Source organism: Peromyscus californicus, unplaced genomic scaffold (assembly GCF_007827085.1).
Source record: "Peromyscus californicus insignis strain IS unplaced genomic scaffold, ASM782708v3 Scaffold_6__1_contigs__length_162567912, whole genome shotgun sequence".
NCBI lineage: Eukaryota > Metazoa > Chordata > Mammalia > Rodentia > Cricetidae > Peromyscus > Peromyscus californicus.
Genome location: NW_026294584.1, coordinates 97,822,098 through 97,847,903, shown reverse-complemented (window position 1 = coordinate 97,847,903; position 25,806 = coordinate 97,822,098). Strand labels below are relative to the sequence as shown.

General features: G+C 46.0%; 1 protein-coding gene across 1 annotated transcript in view; it reads left to right on the top strand.

Moving 5' to 3' along the window:
• Nucleotides 1-4,539: 4,539 nt before the first annotated feature.
• Sema4f (ssemaphorin 4F) overlaps nt 4,540-25,806 on the top strand; it is a 30,363-nt gene continuing 9,096 nt past the window's right edge. Inside the window, 5 exon segments of the mRNA XM_052720691.1 lie at nt 4,540-4,840; nt 7,485-7,636; nt 8,582-8,641; nt 8,868-8,966; nt 13,314-13,407. Of these exon segments, the coding sequence (XP_052576651.1) occupies nt 4,672-4,840; nt 7,485-7,636; nt 8,582-8,641; nt 8,868-8,966; nt 13,314-13,407 (574 nt within the window). The 5' untranslated portion in view covers nt 4,540-4,671.

Genomic DNA, 25,806 nt, shown 5'->3' with positions numbered 1-25,806 from the left:
TCGGACCCTCTCGTGAAAGAAAGTTGCCTTTTCTTATCTTTTTTGATAGTGGCTCTGCCGTTCTTTGGTCTTAGCTGGGATAACAGGTACACGACATTTCTCAACCTCCGCTAACTTGGATTGTAGACATACTAGAATTATTTTTACTTCTCTTCATCTTTTATGTATGTGTCTGTATTTATGAAATAGCTAAGGAAATACTATTTGTTTGTTTTTGTTTTTTTGTTTTTCAAGACAGGGTTTCTCTGTGTAGCTTTGCGCCTTTCCTGGAACTCGCTTTGGAGACCAGACTGGCCTCGAACTCACAGAGATCCTCTTGCCTCTGCCTCCCGAGTGCTGGGATTAAAGGCGTGCGCCACCACCGCCTGGCAGGAAATACTATTAAACAGATATTCTAGCTGGGAGGCTGAAGTAGGAAGATTTTAATGGGTTAAAAGTGACAGAGTCTGTCTATAAAAATTCTCGTTTGTTTTTGCCTTTTAAGAAAGACTTTTTTAAGCCGGGCGGTGGTGGCGCACGCCTTTAATCCCAGCACTCGGGAGGCAGAGCCAGGCGGATCTCTGTGAGTTCGAGGCCCTCCTGGTCTACAAAGCAAGTTCCAGGAAAGGCGCAAAGCTACACAGAGAAACCCTGTCTGGAAACCACCCCCCCCCCCCCCAAAAAAAAGAAAGACTTTTTTAGTTTTATGTATATGAGTGTTTTACCATGTCTGTGCACTGTGTGTGTGCAGTGCCTGAGGAGGCCAGAAGGGGGCGTTGGATCCTCTGCACCTAGAGTTACAGATTGTTGTTTTGTGTACAGCCACAGTACCGGTGCTGTGAAGAGACCCAGGGCCTCTGTGACAAGCGCTCTTCACTGCTGAGCCAACTCTCCAGCCCCTTTTACTTTTTGAGATTGGGTCTCTCTATGCACTCCAGACTGGCCTGGAACTCACGCTGCCCAGGCAATCCTCCTGCCTCAACCTTCCTGAATGTTCTGATTACAAGTGTGAGCTACACTGCCTTAAAACATCAATTTCTTTTTCCTGCTCTCTTCCCCTCCCCCTCTCTCTCCATCCTTTCTCTCCTTTCTTCTCCCTTTCTGTTCCTTCCTCCTCCCCTTCTCTCCTACTCTCCTCATTTTTTCCCCTCAAGCTCTCTTCCATTGGCTATATCCCCATCCCCTAACTTGAGCCTTTAAGTTTTTAGAAATCAATTCTATGGGAATTCTCAAAGGAGACAAAAATGTACATGAAATCATCAATGACAACACAAACTAAAGTAAAAATAACAAAACAGAGCATGCCTGGTGCCTGAGGAAGGGGTGAGCCTCCATGTGGGTGCTAGAAATCGAACCTGGGTCCTTTGCAAGAACAAGTGCTCCTAACCACTGAGCCAATTCTCCAACCCCACAAATGTCATTTTTTAAAACTGGGTTGATTGAAGTTTTGATCACAGAAAGAAAACAAGGTTGGTAGTAGAAATCCATGACCGACCACAATTGTCTTCCAACATGAAATGTGCACCTAATAGGAACATGGTCAAGATTAGAGAGTTGGTCAGGATTTGCTCAAGGATTCTTCCTAGAAAGCAAATGCTTATTTACACGGAGACCTCCTTAAAGGATCGAACAGCATATGAGATATGACGACTGAAGCAGTCTTCAGTCAGCCTGAGTTAATAAAGCAAGTGCTCATTGCTCACAAACAACGTGAGATGCCATCCCAGACTTCCATTCGACAGGTGACTAAGGGCTGCTTACTCACCATTCCAACTCAGTTGTTAGGCGTATTAACACTAACACACCAAAACAGATCAGTGCATTTCTGGGTGGCCGGGCACGTTATCCAGTCACTGCTGAGATGTACTGTTGGTCTGTAAAATACCTACTGTGTGCACACCACAAGTAGACTAAAATCCTGCAATTTTATAAAGGGCAATAGTGATGCTTCCAGCTGGCCTCTGCCTTCAGCTGTTATTCTTGATTTATAATTGTACTAGTCACTCTTTGTTGCTGTGATAAGTACCATGACCGAAAGTGACTTATGAAAGAGTCTATTTTGGCTTGTGTTTCCAAAGGGAGAGTCTATACTGGTGGGGAAAGCATAGTAGCAGGAGGTTGGAGCAGGAACCCAAGAGATAACATCTTCAACTGCACCCGGAAAGCAGAGAGGGCAAAGTGGGGTGAGGTTATAAACCCCCAAAGCTCCAATGACATACTTCCTCCAGCAAGCAGTCTCCTACAGTTTCAATAACCTCCCTAAACGGTGCCACAGACTGGGGACCAAATGTCCAAATACTTGGGCCTGTGGGGGACATTTCTTATTCAAACCACCACAATAATTATGTAACTTAACAATTATTGATAACTAGGTAATGTCACAATTTTGTTGTGAATTATTTGGTTAGTCCTTAGCAAATTGATAGATGTTTACATCCATATTACTTGAAACCCAAGTTCTTTCCCTCTTTAAAAATTATGTATGTGTATGTGTGAGCGAATGTTATATATATGTGGGAGAAGAGGCCAGAAGACAGTGTGGAATCTCTTGGAGCTGGAGTTACAGGCAGCTGTAAGTTGCTTCACATGGGTGCTGGGAACCAAACTCAGGTCCTTTGGAAAAGTAACAAGTTCTCTTAACCACTGAGCCATCTCTCATGTCCACCAGGTTCTTTCTTAACTAGACCATAGTATTTGTTTATTATGGTTCAAGTGGGAATTTTTTAAGTAAGAATTTTTTATAGCTTTATTGAGAAAGTAAGTACAGTTAAATCTATTTATAACTGTGCTATTTAAATAACTCAAAACACCGTATCAAGTTAAATGTAATAAAATTGCTGAATTTAAATGTGCTATTTGGTAGCATACAAATTACATACATACTACAACCTCTATGTTTTTAATTTTTTCTTTTTTTTCTTTTTGCTATTACCAGTCAATTCTCTTTTTCAATGTGAAGGTGAGGGTTGGTAAAGGGTTAGTAGGCATACTTAAGTGAGCAGGAGTTTACAGAGCTAAAAACTGCTGGTGTGTGGGAAGCCCAAAAGCTTTGCTTCTACGACATATTAATTTCTGTTTCAGGTCTCCCTCCCAGGATCCCCAGGAGATGAAACGAAATCCTGTATGTAAAACACCCGGTAAGTAGAAGTTCCCTTTGGGACAGGAGGACGTTACTTCATATCTCAAAGTCCTGCCCCAAAACACAGCTACTGCTCCTTAAAAGCTGCTTAGAAATGACGGAGTATTATGTGCAGAGCAGCGCTGAGGGGCCACCCTAGGCCTCTTCCATTGGATGCACCTCTGTGGATTCTCCTCTCAAGTCCCCAGTGGTTCCTCTTGACTCTGGTCAACCCACTTTCTGGTCACCGTAGTTCTTACCTAAGGACTGAGATTTTAAATTTTATTTCATGTGTGTAGGTGCTTTGCCTGCTTGTATGTCTGTGTCCCCTGTACATGCAGTGCTTGTGGAGGCCAGAAGAGGGGGCATGAGATCCTCTGTACCGGAGTTACACATGGTTGTGAACCACCAAGGGGACTCTGGGAAGAAAACGCAAGATCCCTGTAAGAGCAAAAACCGCTCTTAACTGCTGAGCCATCTTTCCAGCCCGGTTTTTCGTAGTGTGGTGGTTAATAATGCCTACATGACAGATTCTAAAGTCACTCAGAGACAAACCTCTGGGCATTTCTGTGAGGGAGTTACTAGAGTTGGTTGAGGTAGGAAGACCCACACTAATTATGGATGGCACCATTTCCTGGGATGACATCGGGGAATGGAAAAACAAAAACAAAAAACCAAACCAAAAACAAAAACCCAGGAAGCAGGCTGAGCAACAGCATGCCTCTCTCCGCTCCTTACTGCAGATGCAGTGTGGCCAACATTCTCGCTTTTTTTTTGCCACCAAGCGTTTTCCATCTTGGTGGACTATATCCTCCACTGTGAGCCAAAATAAATCCTTTCTTAAGCTGGATCTCAGCAATGAGAAAAGTAACTAATATACTCATACATATATATGTGTGTTTCATATTAATTTTTTATTTTGTGCATGTGTGGGGGCACTAGTCCTATGGCATGCACGTGGACATCAGAGGACAGCCTGAAGAAGTGGATTCTCAACTTTCCATGTTGTGGAGGCCCTAGTGTGGGGGTGGGGGTGAAATCAAACTCAGACTTCAAGTTTAGCAGCAGGTGCCTTTACCCACTGAATCATCTTTCCAGCCTTTACAACCGTATCTTTGTGTGTGCAGGGAACAAAGAAATAATTCTGGAAAATTTGGTTCGTGCTCCCATTTACCCACATATTTTTCCATAGTATTACATATATATTCCTAGTAGTACCAGACATGGATATTTGGGGGTTTGGAGCGACTGCAACAAACTCACGGTGACTCCAAACCTGGGGACGTCAGCATTCGTCTGAGGAAGACACTCACACCTGCACCTGACCTAGCTCCGCCCCCACCTGGGTTGGGCCTCTCTTCCTCGTCCCTCCTCCACTCAACCTTGATTGGTTATAGGAAGAAACAGGGTCTCCATTGGCTCCTTCGTGAGGGGGTGGAGTCGGGTTGTGTTTCATCTCTCCGCTGCAGGCCGAGCTTAGCCGAAGGGACCCGAAAGGCGCCGAGGCCCGCGTTGTAGCGGTACTGATCAGAATCGGCTGGACGCGCCCCACCCGGCATCAGGCGGAGCCAGAGATGCTGGCCAGGGCCGAGCGGCCCCGCCCGGGCCCCCGGCCACCTCCGGTGTCGCCCTTCCCGCCGCCGCCACCGCCGCCGTCGCTGCTGCTGCTGCTAGCGATGCTGAGTGCCCCGGTGTGCGGCCGCGTCCCCCGCTCGGTGCCCAGAACCTCGCTGCCCATCTCCGGTAAGACGCAAAGACCCTTGTCCTCAGCCCTTTGCACGGAGCCCAGCCCTTGCGTGCAGGTGCCCACACCCACCTGTCCTGCTAACCCCAAAGGCAGCATCTAGGGCCCCTCTGTGCGGTGCACACCCCTCTGAGACCAAGACCTCTACTCCGTGCCTTTCCATCTCATCTCATCCCATCCCATCCCACCCTATCCTATCCCCAACCTGGCCTTGCACCTCAGCTCCCAAGACACAACCACAGTGCTCCCGAAGCCCCCTTTTTCAACAGGGTGCAGCCCCTCATCCTGCAGACCTGAATACGGAAGCCCCGGGAACACCTGGGGTTTGCCCAAGGTTGTCCATATCAGTCCTTTATTCTTCTGTTTCCCGCACATACACCCACACTCATCACTTCATTTCCAAGCCCATGCTATTCCCTATTCTTTCTTTCTAGTCGAGGTATCCACCTTGATCCCTAACCCAGCATTTCAGTCTTTTCAACTTCTCTTCCCTCACTCCCCCCCTCCCCGGTCCCGTTGTCCTTTCAAACGCCCTCCCACCGCCTCCAGACCCAGATCTTTCCACCCACTTCCTATACAGCTGACATCTCCGGCTTTATCCTTCCCATCCTTTCGTTATCAACTCACTTCCATTTCCTGAATGTTTGCTGCTCCCTCTACCCATCCCCTACTTTGAATGCTAGAAAACACTTCAATGAGTCGATTCAAAGTTCTTCATTAAAAACAAACAAACAAACAAACAAACAAACAAACAAACAAAAACAGAGAAGGGGCCTGGAGAGATGGCTCAGGTGTTAGGAGCATTTGGCTGCTTTTCCAGGAGATGCGAGTTCTGTTCCCAGCATCCATGTCGGGTGGCTTACAACCACCTGCAATTCCAGCTCTAAGGGAACAGGACTCTGTGGTTACTTGTACGACCCTATATACAGACAAAGATACATATGATAACAACATCAACAACAATAATAATAATAATAATAATAATAAAAGAAACCTAAAAATTATATATTAAAAACAGAGAATAGGGCTGAGGTCCTTTATGATGACATGGGAGAAGTCAGGGGTGCTATAAAGTTTAAAATGGCATTCACAGTTTAAATACTCTTTGTCGAGGTAGACATGAGTGTGGCATGGGGCTCGTTTTCTTCTCAATGAAGCCAAAACTCACAACTGGGTCACAGTAACCTAAAGCTTACGCTCACGCCAAATGACATCTAAGGATGCTGTGAGTCCTGAAGGCAAAGTTGGGATCAGAGCCTCTGGAGTTTCAGTTCGTGGCGAACCCCTCCCCTACAAAGAGAGTTGTGGACGCCAGTCTTCGTTGATATCCAGGAACCCAGACAGAGAGGCCTAGGTGGCCAGGCAAAGCAGAGTAGGTAACACAAAAGGAGTTCTGACAATTCAGGACTTGTACTAAGCTTCAGAGTAGGAAGTAGAGACAATGTGGATGTGGAAGGGTGGGATGGGTGGGGCTCACACTGGCATATCTAGGGATGAATGGGCTGGTAGCTGGTCTACTCTCTTGAGGGCATCCGAGTTGATGAGGCAGCTGGAATCGAGATGTACTGGTGAAGAGTTCGGCTCCCCAGACCCAGACATTGAGCAAAGGTGAATTCACACAAAATTGTTATTGAACTTCAAAAAGCTGAGAGTTTTAGACGCTGATAATGAGTTGAGTTTGGGTCTAAGCAGAAAGATGATAAGGAAGGCAGGATGTGACCACCAGTGAGATGGGTGTCATGCCCACTTGTTGCCCCCTTTATTCTCCCAACACTCCCGGATTGTGGCCTTTACACACAAAGGTGAGGCCCTAAGAGGGCTTATGTGAGCGCACACAGCTGGTAAGTGGAAGAACCGCGTTTACATGCAGAATGGTCTATTTCAGAAACACACACTCATCCCACTCTCTCTTTGGGTAGAATGGGGTAAGGGGAGGCCAAGGGTGTAGGGTAAGAGAGGAAGTGCACTCCAAATGTGTTGGCAAAAGAGTGCCCATTATGGTGGTACACACCTTTAATCCCAGCTGGCAGGAAGTTCAGGTAGGAGTATTTTGAGTTCAAGGCCAGCTTGGGTTACATAATGAGAGTTTATCTTTAAAAAAAAATTGAGGCATCTCAGGAAAATACTAATACTTTCTATAGGTATTTTAATGTTTTGTATCACATTGCTGAGTGTAGGAGTGACAGATTTAATATTTGTGCCATTTTAAAAAGTGTTCTTTTTATAAAAAAAGCACGCATGCCTGGATCGTGTGCTCACTATTCTGGCCTCTTGAGTTATCTTTCACTGGGGACAGGAAGATGGTTGGCTTGTCGAGGTTCTTTTTTTTTTTTTTTAACCTTGTTGGCTGCCAAATAAAGAGTCCTTGGGCGGGCGGTGGTGGCGCACGCCTTTAATCCCAGCACTCGGGAGGCAGAGGCAGGCGGATCTCTGTGAGTTCGAGGCCAGCCTGGGCTACAGGAAAGTGAGTTCCAGGAAAGGCGCAAAGCTACACAGAGAAACCCTGTCTCGAAAAACCAAAATAAAAAAAATAAAAAAGAAAAAAAGAGTCCTTGGGAGACAACCAAGAGCAGCCCCTTTGGGGACCTTATGTCTCTGAGGGGATGGCTGATGTCCCTCTCCCTCTCCTTTTCTTCCTTCCAGAGGCTGACACCTATCTTACCCGCTTTGCTGCCCCTCATACATACAATTACTCGGCTCTCCTTGTGGATCCTGCCTCTCACACGCTTTACGTCGGGGCCCGGGACAGCATCTTCGCTTTAAGCCTGCCCTTCTCGGGGGAAAGACCCCGCAGGGTGAGAGATGACAGTGGGGTTGACCCAGCCTGTAGCATACATTTAAAGCCATCATTCCGTGGGCTGTAGGTGGGAGAGTTTCCTACTAACTAAAGATGTAATGGAGCAGGAGGAGGGAGAGGGAGCCTGCAGCAGCCTGAGTTACTTGGGGGTGGTGGGTGGGTGATGGGTGGGAGGGAAGGGTTGTCGGTGAGTGACTGTGGTGGGTATGGTTAAGACCATCACTGTATGGAATAGAGGATACAGGCTGTAAAGCCTTTGTCTGCCAGTAAGGAAGGAGATAATGGGACGGGGGTCTTCCCATCCATCTCAGCTGTGATGGGGACACATGGCGACGGGGGAGGGGCAGTGGACAGAGGTTGTCGCTAGAATAGTGATTTTTCCAGGGAGAGTTTGCAAACTGTTTTCGCCATGTATTAGTAAGAACTCTAGTACACCTTGACATAGTGCACAAGTATGTAAATGTGTCCTGACAGAAAATTTCTTTGGACCAGCACTGACAGTCATGTATGTGACAAGTTCGGTGATTTGTTCTGTTTCCTTAAAAATGTGATTTGGGGTTGGGGATCTGCTCAGTAAATGAAGTGCTTTGCTTAGCTTGGACAAAGCCCTGGATTTGACCTCCAGCACCACATAAAAATCTTGTGTATGCCTGTGATCCCAGAACTGGGAAGGTAGAGACTTCAAGGTCATCCTCGTCCTTACAAAGAGTTTGAGGCCAGCCTGGGCTGCCTGAGACCCTGTCTCAAAAATAAAAACGTGGTTTTAATTTCACAGTTGATTTTGTTACTCATTAATGGGTGGGGGACTTCCAGTTTGAAAAGAAGTGAGTGGGGAATCTCAGAAGTTTCCAGAATGTTGAGATTTGTAGGACCGTCTCTTCTCCCCCGACCTCAGTGTGCAGGGCGAAGGGAACCTGGGAAAAGAGTTCTTCTTCTTTCTCAGATTGACTGGATGGTGCCCGAGGCTCACAGACAGAACTGTAGGAAGAAAGGCAAGAAAGAGGTAGGTGTAAGCCCTCACCCCGTCCTCACCCTGTGGGGACCTTGGCCCAGCCCTGACTTTGAGTCAGCCCCCTGTAGTGCTCCTGTCCTGAAGGGTCCAGGCAAGGACTCTAACACCACACATCACTCGTACTCCCCCATACCACAGCTGCCTCTATCTGTACCTGACCCCATCCTTTCTCATACCCACGGCTTCTGATTCCCTCTAACCATCTCTGACCCCCCAGGACGAATGTCACAATTTTATCCAGATTCTCGCCATGGCCAACGCCTCTCACCTCCTCACTTGTGGCACCTTCGCTTTTGATCCGAAGTGCGGGGTTATTGTGAGTGACAGGGACCAGATGGAGAGGGAGGGGGAGCCTGCAGCAGTGGGAGTTCCTTGGGGGTGGTGGGTGGGAAGGTGCGAAGGGTTTTTTGTGAGTGAGCATGTTGGGCATGGTTAAGACAACCACTGTGTAGGATAAGCATTGGTGGGCGCGGTGGGGGGTGGGGGTTAGAGGATGCCCTCACAGAGGAATGGGAAAGGGAGATTGTAGAGGGTCAGGTAGGCTCAGTGTAACAAGATGCAGTGAGACAGTGAATGGAGTTAGTGTTGCTGGGCATTGGTTGGCCTGGGGATCGGACAACTCCAAGAGATACTTCAGAAGCCAGACACTCATGCTTTGCCCACTAAGGGCTTTGGCCAAGCAGCTGGAGCCTGTTTCTTCATCAGAACAGCCCAGTCTCTCTTCTCCCATAGCATGCCTCATCATCTTCTGGCATCCTCTGCCAACCCCATTCTCTACAGGGTGTGACTGCCATGACTTCTGATGTCACCACCATGCAATGTGGTACGAGCTGGCTCTGTGCTCTTGATATTGCCTTTGGGGTGAGCCACTCTGTCAACCACATTTTCTTCTAGATCTTGTTCCTTGGTGAAGGCCTGTAGACTTTCCCAGCCTCAAACCCGGGCAGCCTTGGCATCAACAACAATATGTTGTTGATGATGTCTAGTCTAGTCACAACTACATGTTTGGAACTCTGACCTTCCTCTATTCATTGTACGGTGGTCACCACTGGTCTTCTGGCAGCAGATTTGGGACTGAGTCCTGGGGTGAGTCAAAAATCCTGCATGTCCTTTGCACACAGACTGTGCAGTGTATTTCTTTCTTGACTTTGATCCTGAACAGCAGATATTGATAGACTGTTCTACAGTCTGCACTAATACAGTGATCCACTTGGGCCTAGGCAGTATACATCTCCAAAAACCTCTGTTCAAGGGCACCCTAGCTCTGGCTTGGGATGGATCCAGTTAGCATCTGAGGCTTTCCTCAGGGTTAGTTGGCCTTGTTGAATTCTTTCCATATGCTCTTTACAAAAGTCTGGGTGATTCAGTCTGGAACAGCTTATTGGTTCTGGATGGTATTTGAAAACCTCGGTATTCCAGCAACCAATATTGAAGGTTTAGTTCTTTACAATTCCCACCACACCCACAAGGTAGCAGAGCTATTTTTCCCAGTCTGCTCAGGCATAGGGATCCCAGAGGAATGAATATCAGAGTCAGGGATTATGCAGAGTATGATCATCCCAGCTCATCTTCTTGGGCTTTCCTTTCTTCCTGGGATCTCTGAGTTGGGACCCTAATGGGTCCTAGCCAAAGCACCTAGATGGAAAATGTTCTGGCCATGCCTGGGGTGATCAGCGTGACTTGGGCCCCTCTCCATTCTTGAGAGATGTCAGCAATGACAAGTGAAGCCAGGGTTCAGTGTCCCACCGGTTCATCTCACCAGTTCAGTATTTTTTCTGAAACTACCTATCTAACAGGCTCATGAGCTGAGGGGCCCTTCTTTGGAGGGAGAGGTTAACTCTGTTAGCCCTCCATGCTCCATCCCAAGCCTACTCAGTAGACCTTTTGAACATCCTCTGTTGCTTTTACCTATCCTATTCTCTTTGACTGTGTCCTTGCTTTACCCTTAGTGCTGAACCTCCCATGTTCCCGACTGATGATATTGAGATTGTGGATAGCTGTTTCCTGAAAGCTTTGATCTAGACATAGCTCACTCATTGATGATTTGGAGAAATGAAGGTTCCTATAAAGCCCTGGATCTACCAGTTTTAGCAATGGATTGCTAGCTTTCAGTTCCAGCTTCCATCACACATTGGAAGAAAACACCTTAACGTGACTTGTTGAGGGAACTCCAGCTATTAATAGAGAAAAATATTAGGCTTCAGTAATGATCACCAGAAAAGCCATGGCCATTCACTCTGTTGTGGTCTTAGGCACCTTATGTTCACAATTAAGTTTAATTTAATCAGCATATCATAGTATTCAGGTATGATTTATTTCTATTTTATAAGCAAGGAAACTGTTATTCAGAGAAATGAGATGCCGTGGCTTAAGATTATGTAGCTAGCAGAGGCAGAGCCAATATCTGAACCTGGGTTAGTCTAGATATGTTCTACAACCCTGTCTGTGTGGCCAGCCTGCAACCCAGGGAACCTCATCTGGCTTCCATCTCTTGTGACTTCTGACATGGTTCATGCATCTTACATTCATACATCCTTTATACGCCTTCTATTTTTTTTTTTTTTTTTTTGGTCAAGGCCAAAGGGCCAACTCTAGCTTCACTGCTCAGGGAGAGCCTTCCTATCCATCCCCAGATTTCAGCTTTAGAGACTTGCCTTTACTACAGCTGATAGTGAGAGATGATGATGTACTGAAGATCTCCACATACAAACAGAGAAAATCAGTGAGATGGTCTTCCATTTTCACAGCCTGGTTCAAGGCCATTTTGGACAGAGAATAATCAGAACCTGTTTGTCAATGGGTGGCTCACTTTCTCAAAGGTTATAAGGTTAGATGAAATGATAATGGCACTCAGGAAAACTGGGAGAGAGCTAGTCTTGACTTGTTGAGTTTTAAGAAGCTGACAGTTGGGGGTTGGGGATTTAGCTCAGTGGTAGAGTGCTTGCCTAGCAAGCACAAGGCCCTGGGTTTGGTCCTCAGCTCTGGGGGCGGGGGGTGTGAAGAAGCTGACGTAAACTTTGTGAGAATGCCCACCAGTCAATGGACTCAGGTTTGGAGGACATGAGGCTCATTGGAGATACATGATCGGGCTAGGAAAAGAAGGACCTAGAGAAACAAATATCAAATAGGAAAAAGGACTTTAGGAAGATAGAGTTTCAAGAGCCAAGGAATGGAATATTTCCAGGAAATGAACATGCCAACTGATACATAGAGACTGAAGTGGTTGGGTACCAAGAAAAGGCCCGTCTTTTTGGTCTTTGGTGAAAAGAAAGGGAGCACAGAGATGGGAAAACAGTTTGTTTTCCAGGAATAATAGGTGATTTGTTTGGAACAAAGATCATTTTGAAAAGTAGTAGAAAATAAGTAGGTTGGATTAGAGTTTGTACTACAGGCAATGATGGGCCATGTGTGTGTGTGTGTGTGTGTGTGTGTGTGATTCTGGAAGATTGATGTGAGTTAAGTATGGAGGTAAATTGGGGGTGCAAGGAGTAGCTCAGGTGAGGGAAGAAATGCAGCCACAGTAGTTGCTAACTGCACTTCTAGAGGGCCAGAGCACTTTGGCAGTCACAAAACCACCATCCTTCTCCTCAGACAATGTTCTCATTACCACACACTTGGAGTGTTGTGCGTCTGTGGGGTCTTCCATTCCAAAATACTTTTTTGATCCAATATCTTCTTTTGGAGAGGCGACCGGATTGCATCTCGTTTTCACAAGACTTCTTCAAGAATTGTGTCAGCAAAATCAAACCTTGTTTGCCATCTGCAGGAAAGAGGGGAGCAAGGCGAGTGGTCCAGTGGCAGCACTAAGCTCAGAGACTACGTCTCTATTTCACACCTCTGGCTAGCCTCAGAACAGTTCAGCTGCAGCCACAGCGGATGTCTACTTGAGTTTGTGAGCTAGATATAGCATGCCTGGCATGTCCGTGTCAGAACTGGGATTTGAAACCAACTATAGTGATGTTCCTCTGAGTCCTAGGGTGAAACCTTCCTTCCTTCCCACTTGTAGATGTTGTCTTGAAACTCTGCTAGTGCTGTCCACTAGACTAAAGTCACTTGTGACTGGCCCTGGCGGATGTCTTATGTCTGCCACCTCCGCCCCTCTGGAGGTCCTTAGAAGAAGATACTTGCCTACCAAGCCCTCAGATCATGATCTGAGCGTTGGGTCATCACAGTTTTCTTCTCTGCTTGAATGTGAACTCTGACCTCTCCTCCATCCTTGAGTGGGACCTCTAAGCTCCCAGGCTTCAGCTGGTTCCCAGAGACTTACACTTTCCTTGCCCTTCCTCAAAGCTCCAACCCTCAAAAGGCTGTCTGCTTCCTTCCCTCTCTTTGGCTGTAGCACATCCAGGTAGTTACAAACGCCAGGATTTCAGAGGAGAGACCTATGTCCGGCCTCCTGGTATTCTCTAGGGCTGTTCTAGGTATGCTTTCATGAGGAAGTGGGGGGCACGGGTCTGAGGGCCAAGAGGAGTGAAGCAGAGAGAGGAAGTAAGTGGGTGGAGGAACCAGACGTACGATGACTGAATATGGGGACGGGAGTGGTGGTGGGGGAATGGGAGGTGAATGGAAATGGGCTTTTCCTCCATTTGATCTTATGCTTAATTCTCACCATGAACTTTCCCCATAAACCCTAAACCACCTGCCCCCCTCTTCTGGTCTGTAGGATGTGTCCAGTTTCCAGCAGGTTGAAAGACTTGAGAGTGGCCGGGGGAAATGTCCTTTTGAGCCAGCTCAACGGTCAGCAGCTGTAATGGCTGGTGAGTGGGGAGAGACAAGAACCGGTGATTCTTGCTCTGATGACCTCCTTCCCCACCCTCGCTGCCCGAGTTTCTGTGTCTTTTCTTCCCTTGGAATGTCTACCACAATCATGTCTCCTTTCAGCCTTTCCTGATGGTCCCTGAGTGCCTGCGACTACTACATGTTCCCATAGGATATTATTTCCCCCAGGCTCCTCTCTAGAGAATGTGGCCTCTGCACCTCTGTGGACCCCATTTTCTTCTCTCATAGCATCCCCCCTCCCTGTGTGTAAGAGGAATTAACTGCAGTGCATATTGTAATACATTTGGAAAGAGCGTTTTTGTTTTTCTTTTTTTTTTTTAAAGTCCAAATTATCTTTATGTGGTAACCGAAACGTTCTAGATCTTTGTCCGATTTGGTAGCCACTTACTACCTTGGCTGTTTAAGCCCTTGAAATGCGACTACTGCAATGGAATGAGGGAATTTTAAATGAAGTTGATTTAATTTGGTGTAAGTGGCCCCATGTGTCTTGAGGCTATCACTTAATGCACTTCTAGAATATCTCTACTTAGAAAACCACTGCCAGTATTTTAGGATATTCCTTTCTAGCCTTTAAAATGTGTTCACACACCCATCTACACTTACGCACATGTTGTTGCCTCTTCCTTTGTTCTTCAGGGGAATGAATGGCTGTTTTTCAATTCCTTTCATTGCCTCCTTTGAGGGAGCTACCTGCAATTGCTCGAGTGTGGACCCCGCCCGAACTTCTTTTGGAGAATGACAAATTCATTGGCATAGAGAACAGATTGCTTTTGTACTACATAGCCCATATTTTAGGGGAGTTTACTCCACGTAGACTCCAAATTCAGAGAAGAGCCAGCTGTTTGCTCATGACAGTGCAGGACAGGCAGGAACAGAATTGAGATCTTAGGTGTGCGTTGAAACGTTTTTTAAAGCACTTAATTTCCAGCATGAATATAATTCTGAACTTTGTCATGTAGCTTTACTTATAGGACTTTCTATATGATTTTTAAATACTTTTTTTTTGTTGTTGTTTTGAGACAAAGTCACATGTAATTCAGGCTGGCCTCCAACTCTCTGTGTAGCCAAAGGTAAGCCTGACTCCTGATCCTTCTGTCTCCACCTTTGAAGGCTGGAATGATAGGTATGCGTTTGCTTTAGCAACACTGGTACAGAACCCAGGCTTTGTGTGTGCTAGGCAAGCCCTTACTGCTGAGCTATAGCCCCAGCCTCGAAAAATACTTTGTGAAGACATTTTTAGAAATAATTTTTCCGCTGGGCGGTGGTGGTGCACGCCTTTAATTCCAGCACTTGGGAGGCAGAGGCAGGCAGATCTCTGTGAGTTCGAGGCCAGCCTGGGCTACCAAATGAGTTCCAGGAAAGGCGCAAAGCTACACAGAGAAACCCTGTCTCGAAAAAAAAAAAAAAAAAACAAAAACAAAAAAACAAAAACAAAAACAAAAAAATTTTATTCCATTAGCTCTGTCTGTCTATCTCTCTTTATCTGAGACAAGGTCTGTCTGTCTATCTATCTATCTTATCTATCTATCTATCTATCTATCTATCTATCTATCTATCTATCTATCTATCTATCTATCTATGGTTCTTTGAGACAGGGTCTTACTATGTAGCTCTGTCCTGGAACTCACTATGTAGACCAGGCTAGCCTTGAACTCACAGAGATTCACCTGCCTCTGCCTCCCAAGTGCTAGGATTAAAGGCATGTGCCACTATGCCCAGCTGTGAAGACAGTTTTTAATGACATTATGCTGTTCATCTTCTGAGCATACTGTAAATAGATTAATAATTTCATATTGTTGTTATATTTTATGTTTCCTTCAAAGATTTTAGTATTATCCATATTGCTGTAGTGAACACATATGTGTGTATTTTTTGTCCTCAGTTTTGATCATCTCAGGATTCCTAGAAATGGATTACCACATCAAAGGGTGTGATATTTTATGGCTCATTATCAGATGCTAATTGGGTTTTAGATTGGGGTGCACCAATTCACACCCTAAGCCCGAAATGTATGAGGGTGTTTTCTTTTCTCACATTAATTTTGCTGTAATATATTGTTGTCATTTAAGAAAATCTGTGCTAATCTGAGGCTGAAAGTGGCACTTGTTTTAATTTGTGTTTCTTTGAATATTAGTGAAGTTGAACTTTTTTTTTCATGTTGTAGTACCTATTTTTTGCTTCTTCTTGGGTAAATTCTCAGTTGAGCCAGGGCATTAGTATTCCAAGTCACACCTTTTCCTTTATGGTAAGTGTGTGTGTGTGTGTGTGTGTGTGTGTGTGTGTGTGTGTGTGTGTGTGATTTCTTTATTTTATTATATGTGTATGAGTGTTTTGTCTACATGTATGTCAGTGCAAACAAGTTCATGACTGGTGCCTTCAGAGATCAGAATAAGGGATCAAATCCTCTGGAACTGGAGTTACAGATGGTTGTGGGCAACCATGTGCCTGCTTAGAATTGAACCTGGGTTCTCTTGAAGATCAGCACGTGCTCTTGACCACTGAGCCATCTTTCCAGCCCTGATTTTTTTTACTTTATTTTATTTCATTTTTTGAGACAGTTTTTCTATGCAGCCCTGATTGTCCTGGAACTTACCATGTAGACCAGGCTGGCCTTGAACTCACAGAGCTCTGCCTGCCTCTGCCTCCTTAGACTGTGATCCAAGGTTTGTACTTCCGCATCTGGCTTCTGATTATATGTTTTTTAAAGCTCAGTTCTTCTTTTAAAGAACAGGTAACCATTTTTCCCTTTTAAACAGTTCCCTTAGGTTTAATTCTTTGAATATTTGGAACTTATTTTAGTGAATGGAGTGGGTGAGGCTCCCAGTCTGTCATTCCCAGCTTGCTCAGCCTTATTCTCATGGATCACAGTTTCTTCTTCCTTCCTAGACACTTGTTGCCAAGCTTATCATACAATATGTTTTTACTTATATTTTTGGATACTTTATAAAATTTATATTACTTATTAATTAATTATTTTTTGAGTCAGGGTTTTTCTGTGTAGCCCTGGCTGTTCTGGAAGTTACTTTGTAGACTAGGCTGGCCTTGAACTCAAAGATCTGCCTGCCTCTGCCTCCCTAGTGCCGGGATTAAAGGCCTGCACTAACCACATCTGGCTTATTCATTTATTTTGGAGACAGGGTCTCACTGTGTAGGCCAGGCTGGCCTTGAACTCACAGAAGTCTACATGCTTCAGAATGTTGGGATGAAAGGTGTGCACTACGGTGCCCAGCTTGACAATATTTTATATAAAACAAAAATTGAGGCTTGCACCACAAAAGTGAATTTTTTCCTTGTGTATGACTTTATTTTTAGGAAAATTCTTAAAAGATAAACAGATTAAATCACTCTCCAGTCATACAGTTGATGACTGTCTGTTTGGAGGCAAGCAGAGAGCTGAGCTGAGTGACTGCAGCAACCAGCTGTCATGATTACCACTCTCTACTGTTGGAACCGACGAGACCTTGTTTGCACTAGTTCATGTTCGAATAAAACAGTTCGGTCAATATTTTTCTTGGCTTTTCACCAACGCCTTTGACAAAACTCTGCGATGGTCACTGGTGTCATTAAGAAAGACTTCTGGGTTGTAGCTGTTGTAAACACTGCGAAGGTCTGCAGAATTGGTGTATCAACACAAATGACTTAGCTGTAGGAACATGAAGCATGCTTTCTTTTAAGCAATATTCTTAAAGCATGGGTGAGTCTCTGGATAACTTCTCTGTTTTGTCAGGAAGAAAATTCATATTAGGACATGGCTTAAGGAGCCAAACTTCATTTTAAGTTTATTTTATTGGTTGAAAGTTATTATTTCATTATTATTTGATTAAAAATTCTTCTCCAAAATCCAATTTGTTTTGTGTTTTCCTTTCTTTTCCCCCTTTCTTTCTTTCTTTCTTTCTTTCTTTCTTTCTTTTTCTCTTTTCTTTTTTTTTTTTTTTGACGTCTTACCATGTATCTTTGGGAGGCATGGACCTGGCTGAGTAGATTAGACTGGCCTTGAACTTGTAGAGATCTGCCTGCTTTTGCCTCCCAAGTACTGAGATTAAGGATCTAACCACCCCTTTCCCTGAATGTATTTTGATTGGCATTTCTCTTGGAGAGGTCAAACAGCTTTCGCTGTGGTTACTGGTGCTTGTATTTCTTTTGGGGTAAGTCTGGGGTTTATTATTGTTGTTGTTGTTGTTTGTTGAGCGGTCTCTATTCCCCGGGCTGGCTTTGACCTGCTGCTAGTCATCTTGCCTCAGCCTCCTGAGTGCTGGGATAGCAGACACGAACCACCATGCCTAGCTGTAAGTTCAGTTTTGAAATATGACATTTATCTGTACTGTAGTCAGATAAAATTAGCAAAATCATTTCCGTATCTTCATTTGTGAGATTTTTGTTTGTTTATTTATTTTTGTTTTTTCGAGACAGGGTTCTCTGTGTAGCTTTGAGCCTTTCCTGGAACTCGCTTTGTAGACCGGGCTGGCCACGAACTCACAGAGATCCACCTGCCTCTGCCTCCCAAGTGCTGGGATTAAAGGCGTGTGCCACCAATGCCCGGCTCATTTGTGAGATTTATACTAGGAAAAATGTGAATATTTTGGCAATCGATTCACATCAGGCTGAAATAATTGGCGAGTCCTTTGCAGTTCCCCTGTCTTTTACTTGCTCTTTGAAGGCTGGCTTCCACGCAAAATCCTCTTCTCATCCGCCTTGTGATCTTAATCAGCCCTGTGGCTTCTTTCTCCACCATGTTCTGATGGCTCCTGGTTCTGTACCTGCCTCCCAGACCTTACCAGGATGGAGAACACACATCCAACTGCCTTTCAGACATCTGTGCTTGAATGTCCCACAAGAATCTCAAAACCATCATGCCCCAGTGTTAGCTCATTATCTTCATCTGCTCCTCCACCAGCCTTCTCTCTGAGCTCAGAATACCATTACTCACCCAGGCATCCAAGCTGGAGCCAGCAGCCCGTTACCTTTGATCTTTCCTACCACATCTTGTAATGAATCAGGTTTTTATGACAGTGAGCTGAGGCTTTTGCTACCTCCTCCTCCTCCTCCTCCTCCTCCTCCTCCTCCTCCTCCTCCTCCTCCTCCTCCTTCTCCTTCTTTTCGGAGACTGACTGTCCAGTACTTTTTTCTCTATGGATTCCAGAACCATCCCATCTGGTAGTAATGCTTCTGCCAAGGACCTCTGCAGATGTTCAGGTGTGCAGCTGCTGTCAACATCTTAGGTCAAATCCGAACTCTTCAATCCACATCTGCCCCTGGACATCCAAGCATACACTAAAACATGACAGGCATAGGATCCTATATGGCCAATAGACGCAATAAGGGGTGAACACTGTATCTCTGTCTAATTATATCTTACGAATGATGGTTGAAGAAAGGTAACCTGGTGATCTAATGCTTAGATAAGGAAATGGAAAACATTTGATAGAATTGAAGCTGTCTGTCTTGAAAGACTGTCTGACCAGCAGGGTGTGGTAGCATAGACCTGTAACCTGGCACTGGGGAAGAGGAGATGGGGGCGGTCAGGAGTTCAAAGCCAGTCTCAGCCACATAGTGAGTTCTAGGCCAGATTGGGCGTCATGAGACCTTGTCAAAAAAGGAAGAGAAAGAAAGAAAGGGAGGGAGGAAGGGAGGGAAGAAGAAAAAGAAAGGAAGGAAGGAAGAAAGAAAGGAGCTTGATCTTAAGGAAGAAAACTATAATCTTCTTTTTAAAAAACAGACAATCCTTACTGTCAGTTTCCTTCAAAAGTGAGCATTTGGAGAGACTGAGACAGGAGGATGTGGAGTTCAAGACTATCCTGGGCTTCAAAATGAGATTACTGTGTTGTTTTTTAAAAATTATTTTAGATTAATTTTATTTTATGTGTGTGAGTGTTTGTCCTGCATGTATGTCTGTGTGCAGTGTACATGCTTGGTGCTCACAGAGGCCAGAAGAGAGCATCGGAGCCCCTGAAACCGAAGTCAAGGATGGTTGTGAGCCACCATGTGGGTGCTGGGACTCAAACCCAGGTTTTTTGTAAGATCAGCAACTGCTCTTTACCACTGAGCGGTCTCTCCAGCCTCCCAGATGGAACTGTGAAACTCTGATGGTGTAATGGATAGTTGCTGCTGGATGCACAATCTGGCCTGTTAATTTTAGGGTGGCTAACCCTTCTGGGACCTGTGTCTACAGGCCATCCGGACAAGTAGGGATCTGTTCCACATACAATTATGTGTTTTATTCAGCTGTGAGTCTTCATCTTTTGTGGCTTTCCAATGTCTTTTTAATTCATTTTTTCTATTTCTGAAATAAAATATGTTCATTTTGAGTTATAAAAGTAAAAGATGCTAACTACAAAAGTGTAAACAAACAAACAAACAAAAAACAAAACAAAAAGAACCTAGCCAGGTGTGGAGAGCCATACCTTTAATCTCAAACACTTGGAAGGTGGAGGCAGGAAAATCAAGGTCATTCTTCCCTCCATGGAATGTTTGAGGCTAGCTTTGGGGTCTCAACCCTCTCTACCCCTCCCCGCCAAAGAAATGCAATCAGACTAGAAAAGTGGTTTAAGCTGGAAATCCCAGCACTTGTGAGGTTGTATCAGGAGAATCAAGAGTTCAAGGCCATCCCAAGAAGATCCCATTTCGAAAAACCCAACTCAAAGCAATTCTTCTAATAAGGTTAGTCAGAAACAAACATCATTAACACTATAGTTATACCATCTTCAACAGTCTTTCTGAAGACCACACACACACACACACACACACACACACACACACACACACACACACAGAGAAACGGTTACTGACAGAAGGGACAGACACCTTGGGATGGAAGTAGCGGTGTGGTGTATGCACACATGCGTTTGAGTGCCTGTGTCTGTGAGTGTGGAGGCTGTCAGGGGTGTCAGGGGCCCTGCTCTGTCCCTGTCTGCTTTCTTCCCTTGAGGCAGGGTCTGTCACCTGGAGCTAAGGTGATCCTACTGTTTCTGCCCCACACAGCGCTGGGACTACAGGCTTGCATACCATCATGCTTGGCTTTTGATGTGGGGGCTGGGGATCTGAACTCAGGTCCTCGTGCTTGCACAGAAGTGCTCTTACCCACTGAGTGATTCCCCCCAGCTCCTGTATATGTGTGTATTTAAACATGTTTTATAAAAATAGGACTGAATTGTCCCCAGGTTTTTTTTTTTTTCTAACCAGCGTATTCACTGAACTCTACATGATGCTGTGGTCATTATGCCATGGTCATCTCATCACTCTCTTTTTAGTTTTTATTGTCATTTGTTTTGGTGCTGAGGCTAGATCCCAGGGCCTTTGCAAGCCTCTTACTGCTGAGTTCCACCTCCAGCTCTCAGGCTCTTTTGGTTTGGTTTGGTTTGGGGTTTTTTTGAGACTATGTAGCTCTGGTGTTCTGGAACTCATTATATAGACCAGGCTGGCCTTGAAATCCACCGGCCTCTGCCTCCCAAGTGCTGGGATTAAAGGCGTGCACCACTACACCCTGCCCTCAGTCTCTTGAGACAGGGTCTCACAGTGTAGCCCAGGCTGACCTGGGTACCTAATACTCCTACTTCAGCGTCCTAAGTGTTGGGATTTCCTGGCATGCACCACTGGGCCGGATGTGTATTTGAATGTTTGCTGATCGATCCATTCAGCAATAATTGGCCAAACACTTTCACATTTATGAATATTTTACTACATTGTGGTTGTAGTTCTGTCGCATTGGAATTGAGAGTCTTGGAGAATCTAGAATGGGTAGTGATTGTATGTCCTCCTGTGGACATGGTCTTCATGCCTGTGTGGTTGATGTCCCTTCTGTGTTTATTTGAGACCGTGGTGAGCCCCTTGATTCTCCCAGAGCACCTGGACACCTGCTACTTCCATCCCAAGGTGTCCGTCCCTTCCTCTGTCAGGGACCATTTCTGTTCCACTCTGAGTGACAGTTCTCTGCACTGCAGTTCCAGGGTTGCTAGCTCTCGGGGGTATCTATCCCTTAGAGCATTTTGGGACTGTTTGCCTCCAGTGACAGCCAGGCCTTTGTGTGCTTATCTGTGGTCCATTAATGATTTATCACCTTGGTCCCTAAAGACATGCTCTCTAAATATGCACAATCGTCTCCTTCTCTTATCCTCCATTCCCAGGACAGCCACGGCACAACTTCTACCAGAGTTTTGGTTCTAGAGCTTTCTGGGTATGGTGTTCTTAGGAACCATTTTTCTTTTTCTTTTTGTTTTTGGGATGGGGATTCTCTAGGTAGCCCTGGAACTAGCTGTCCTGGAATTTGCTCTGTAAACTAGGTTGACCTTGAACTCAGAGATCTACCTGCCTCTGCCTCCCAGGTGCTGGTATTTTTTTTAAGATTTTTAAAATTTTTATTTATTATTATTATTAATTTTTTTTTTGTTTTTTCGAGACAGAGTTTCTCTGTGTAGCTTTGTGCCTTTCCTGGATCTCGCTGTGTAGACCAGGCTGGCCTCAAACTCACAAAGATCCTCCTGGCTCTGCCTCCCGAGTGCTGGGATTAAATCGTGTGCCACCACCCGCCCGGCAAGGTGCTGGTATTAAAGGCAGTGTCACCCCTGCCTGGCTAGCGACCATTTTTCAATCAGCTTTTCTGTATCGGTTCTCTCTCCACTGACCCCCTTGCAAGTACAGGGAGTTGGCTCATATGGGGTTCCATTTGTTGCTGAGACCGATGACTGATGTTTGGGTTTTCTTTTCTAAACTTCTCAGGGAGGGATTGGGGTGTCATTTGGCAGCTGCCCTCCTCTACTAGCGGCAAGTCAAGCATATGTCTCCGGAGTGTCACAGGGAGCTGTAACTGATTGTACCGACACCTACCGTGTGCCACACTCTCGCTAGGGCTCTGTAATTGTCATCTAGCATCTGCATTTATTCTGAGTGGGAGGTGGCTTTCTCTCTGTTCTGCATTTGAAGAATCTGGGATTTAGGAAAGTCAGTTTGCCCAGGATCCTAGTATCTAGCAAGTAGTCTGAGTTCAAACCGAAATCTTCTGATGCTGAAACCCTTTTCGAAATCTCAAATGGTGGGATCATCTCCCCTTCCCACCCACATTCCACAAGGAGGTTTTCAACCCACATATCTCCCAGGCCTCCTGGCTGTGTTTCACTCTGCATTGAGGATTGTGTCAAGGCTGGGTATCTGGTCACTGCTAACAAAACATAGGTTTTCTAGAGCGTCTGTTGCCCTGGGATGTCTGTGCTTCCTTTTGCGTGACACTGCCCTCCTGCTTCCCCTGGCTAGCACAGGCTCCTTCAAGCCTTGCTAAAGTACCTGCTTTGCTTCCCCTGGCTTTCTGCTCTGACCTCTCAGCTGCCCGCAGAATACTCTCCTTTAAATGGCGCTGTTCCCAGGGCACGCTAACCTGTGTACCTTTCTGCTCAGTGCCTTTGCATTGTTTCTGTTGGGACCTGAGCACGATGTGCAGTGACGCCCAGGTGCTGACCCTGGCTGTATTTCCTGGACCTTTCTTAATTGCCGTCTAGAATCCCCGTTCTGTTCTCAAAGCCCTTTTGCCTTGGCATGCCCGGGGGTGAATGGCCTTCTTCATGGGTCCTCCCCGGTTGTTTCCTGGCCTGGTTACTTATGGCTGATCAGCCGTAAGAGAAATTACCTTAGTTTATTCTTTCACTCACTTATCTCAATTCGTGCTCAGGTCTTACTAACACACTCTGCCTTAGAAATCCCTTCTTAGCCCATCCCCTTTATTCTCTGCCTTACTCAGGTCGTCCACTCTTCCTGAGCTGTGTGAAGGTCCTTTGTTGCTGTTCCTCTTCCACTTCCTCTTTTATCGTCTTTGGTTTGCTCCTGTATTCCCATTTTCCATTTCCCTTTCCTCTCCCTCCTCCTCTTCTCTTTTTTAAATATAAAAATCACTTTGTTTTCATGAATTCATGAGTAAAAACATCACACAGTACATTTAATGTAGGAGTGGCTTCTTCTCTCTTTCCATTTTCATTTTATGTGGTTGTGTGTTTTGCATGTATGGCTGGGTATCTGCTGTGGGATGGTCTGTATGTCAAGTGTGTTGCTGATTGGTCAATAAATAAATCACTGATTGGCCAGTGGCTAGGCAGGAAGTATAGGCGGGACAAGGAGGAGAATAAAGCTGGGAAGTGGAAGGCTGAGTCAGGGAGACACTGCCAGCCGCCACAATGAGAAACAGCATGTGAAGATGCCAGTAAGCCACGAGCCACGTGACAAGGTATAGATTTATAGAAATGGATTAATTTAAGCTGTAAGAACAGTTAGCAAGAAGCCTGCCACGGCCATACAGTTTGTAAGCAATATAAGTCTCTGTGTTTACTTGGTCGGGTCTGAGTGGCTGTGGGACTGGCGGGTGAGAGAGATTTGTCCTGACTGTGGGCCAGGCAGGAAAACTCTAGCTACAGGTATCACATGTCTGCAGTACTTGGGAGGCCAGAAGAGGGGTTCGATCCTCTGGGTCTAGAATCCAAGGATGGTTGTGAGCCTCCAGGTGGGTGCTGGGACCCAAACCTGGGTTCTCGGTAAGAGCAGATAGTGCTCTTAACAGCCGAGCCGTCTTTGTTGTTTGGTTCCTGAAACAGGGTCTCTCTGTGGAGCCCTGGCTGTCCTAGAACTTGCCATGTAGACCAGGCTGGCTTTGAACTCACAGAGATCTGTCTGGCTTTGCTTCTAGAGTGCTGTGATAAGAGGCGTGCACTACCCTGCCTGGCCCTTCTCCTCTTTTTTGACAGCAACTTGTTTTGTGATTCAGGCTGGGCCTTCAATTTGTCAGCTTCTTGCCTCAGCCTTCCTACTGCTGGGATTCCAGGTCCACACCACCAAGCCTAGCTGCTGTCATTGATGCCACTGTTGTCCTCCTCCTCATCACCATCATCACCACCAGCACCAGCACCAGCACCACCACCATCACCATCATCCCCATCCCCCATCACCATCACCATCATCGTCGCTGTGGGCTTCTAACCCAGGACTTAGCATTGATTAGACCAGTACTCCAACATTGAGCCACACCTCCAGCCTTCATTACTTTCTTAAAAACCACAAATTGATGATATGACTCTCCCCATTAAAAAAAAAAATCTCTGTAGTTCCAGTCTTCTCTGTGGGATAAAGTCTACATTTCCTGGCATGGCAGAGCACATGTCACAAATAGGGGACATCTCCACACCTCTAGCCTCGCCTCTGCTCACTTGCTTGGCCCAGAAGCCTCTGCCCCACTGGGTGTCAGCCGTCATGGTCCTTATGCCTGGATATGCCTCCTCTATTCACTGCTTTCCTAAATTTCTCCCTGAAGTGCTTAACTGGCGAACTTTATTTATTCTTAAGAGGTGCTGTGGGGCTGGGTATATATCTCAGTGGATAGGACACTTGCCTGGCTTATGCAGGGTCCTGGTACTTCCCTGTCACCCCTCAAAAGATGCTGCAACCGTGCCCACCTCCATCTACTAGTTCCTGGTCTCTGAACATATGCTTGCCTTCCTCACGCTAGTGGGAGCCTGTGGTGAACAGCACAGTGCCTTGTGCACAGTAGCTAATGGACTCCTGACATCTTGCTTTTCCCATAATGCCTATGGTGCTTGAGACCTTCCAGATGCCATGACTTTTGCCCTCAGCCACTTTCTTATTCCTGTGTCTGAGCCCTTGCCCGTGTTACTCATGCTGACAGATCTGTCTGACTCTTCGGAACCAAAGTGTTTGTGGTTTCTGTGTTCTCTTACCACTGCGATTCCTAGAGTGCTCGCAACCATTTCAGTCCGGGAGGAAGAGCCCCCCGCCCCCATTGTCCTCACTATGAAGCTTCCTCTCATCACCTGGGCTGGCCTTTCCCAAAGTGAGGCCTGCACCACTTGGATCAGAGTAACTCCTGCTTGTTTGAAATGCAGGGTGTTGGGACATGCCCCGATTTTTGCCCCGATTTTACCGAGTTAGCGTGGTTGGGCCTGAGAGAACCTTCACTGTCATCGGGTCTCCAGCCACTCCAGTGTGCTCTTTAGTTGTGAATTGTTCCAGAGTAGTGTCCCCAGCAATGTTCAGAAAGAACACAGGGTCTCAGACTGCTCCATAGTGGACAACTTGAGTAAGATTTGGGGTTTGCCGCAAAGCAAATGCCACCTCTTGGGGAGTCTCAGGACAGCCAGCTTAGCACCAGGTTACTGCAGTGACATCCAAATGTCCACTAGAGAGCCCTTTATGCTCCTGTCACACCGGAGCCCTTCTGACGGTTCCTCAGTGCGGGCTTCCTACGCCAGCACAGCATTCCCATTTTTGTAAGTCAGGTGTCCCCTGTGATGACGTTTGGTGGGTGCTCAGTCCTGTGTGTGGCCGCTCTGCTTTGTCCCATGCTCTGCCTGTGACTGCTTCTGCTTCCGGGTGTCTCTGACTGCCCACCT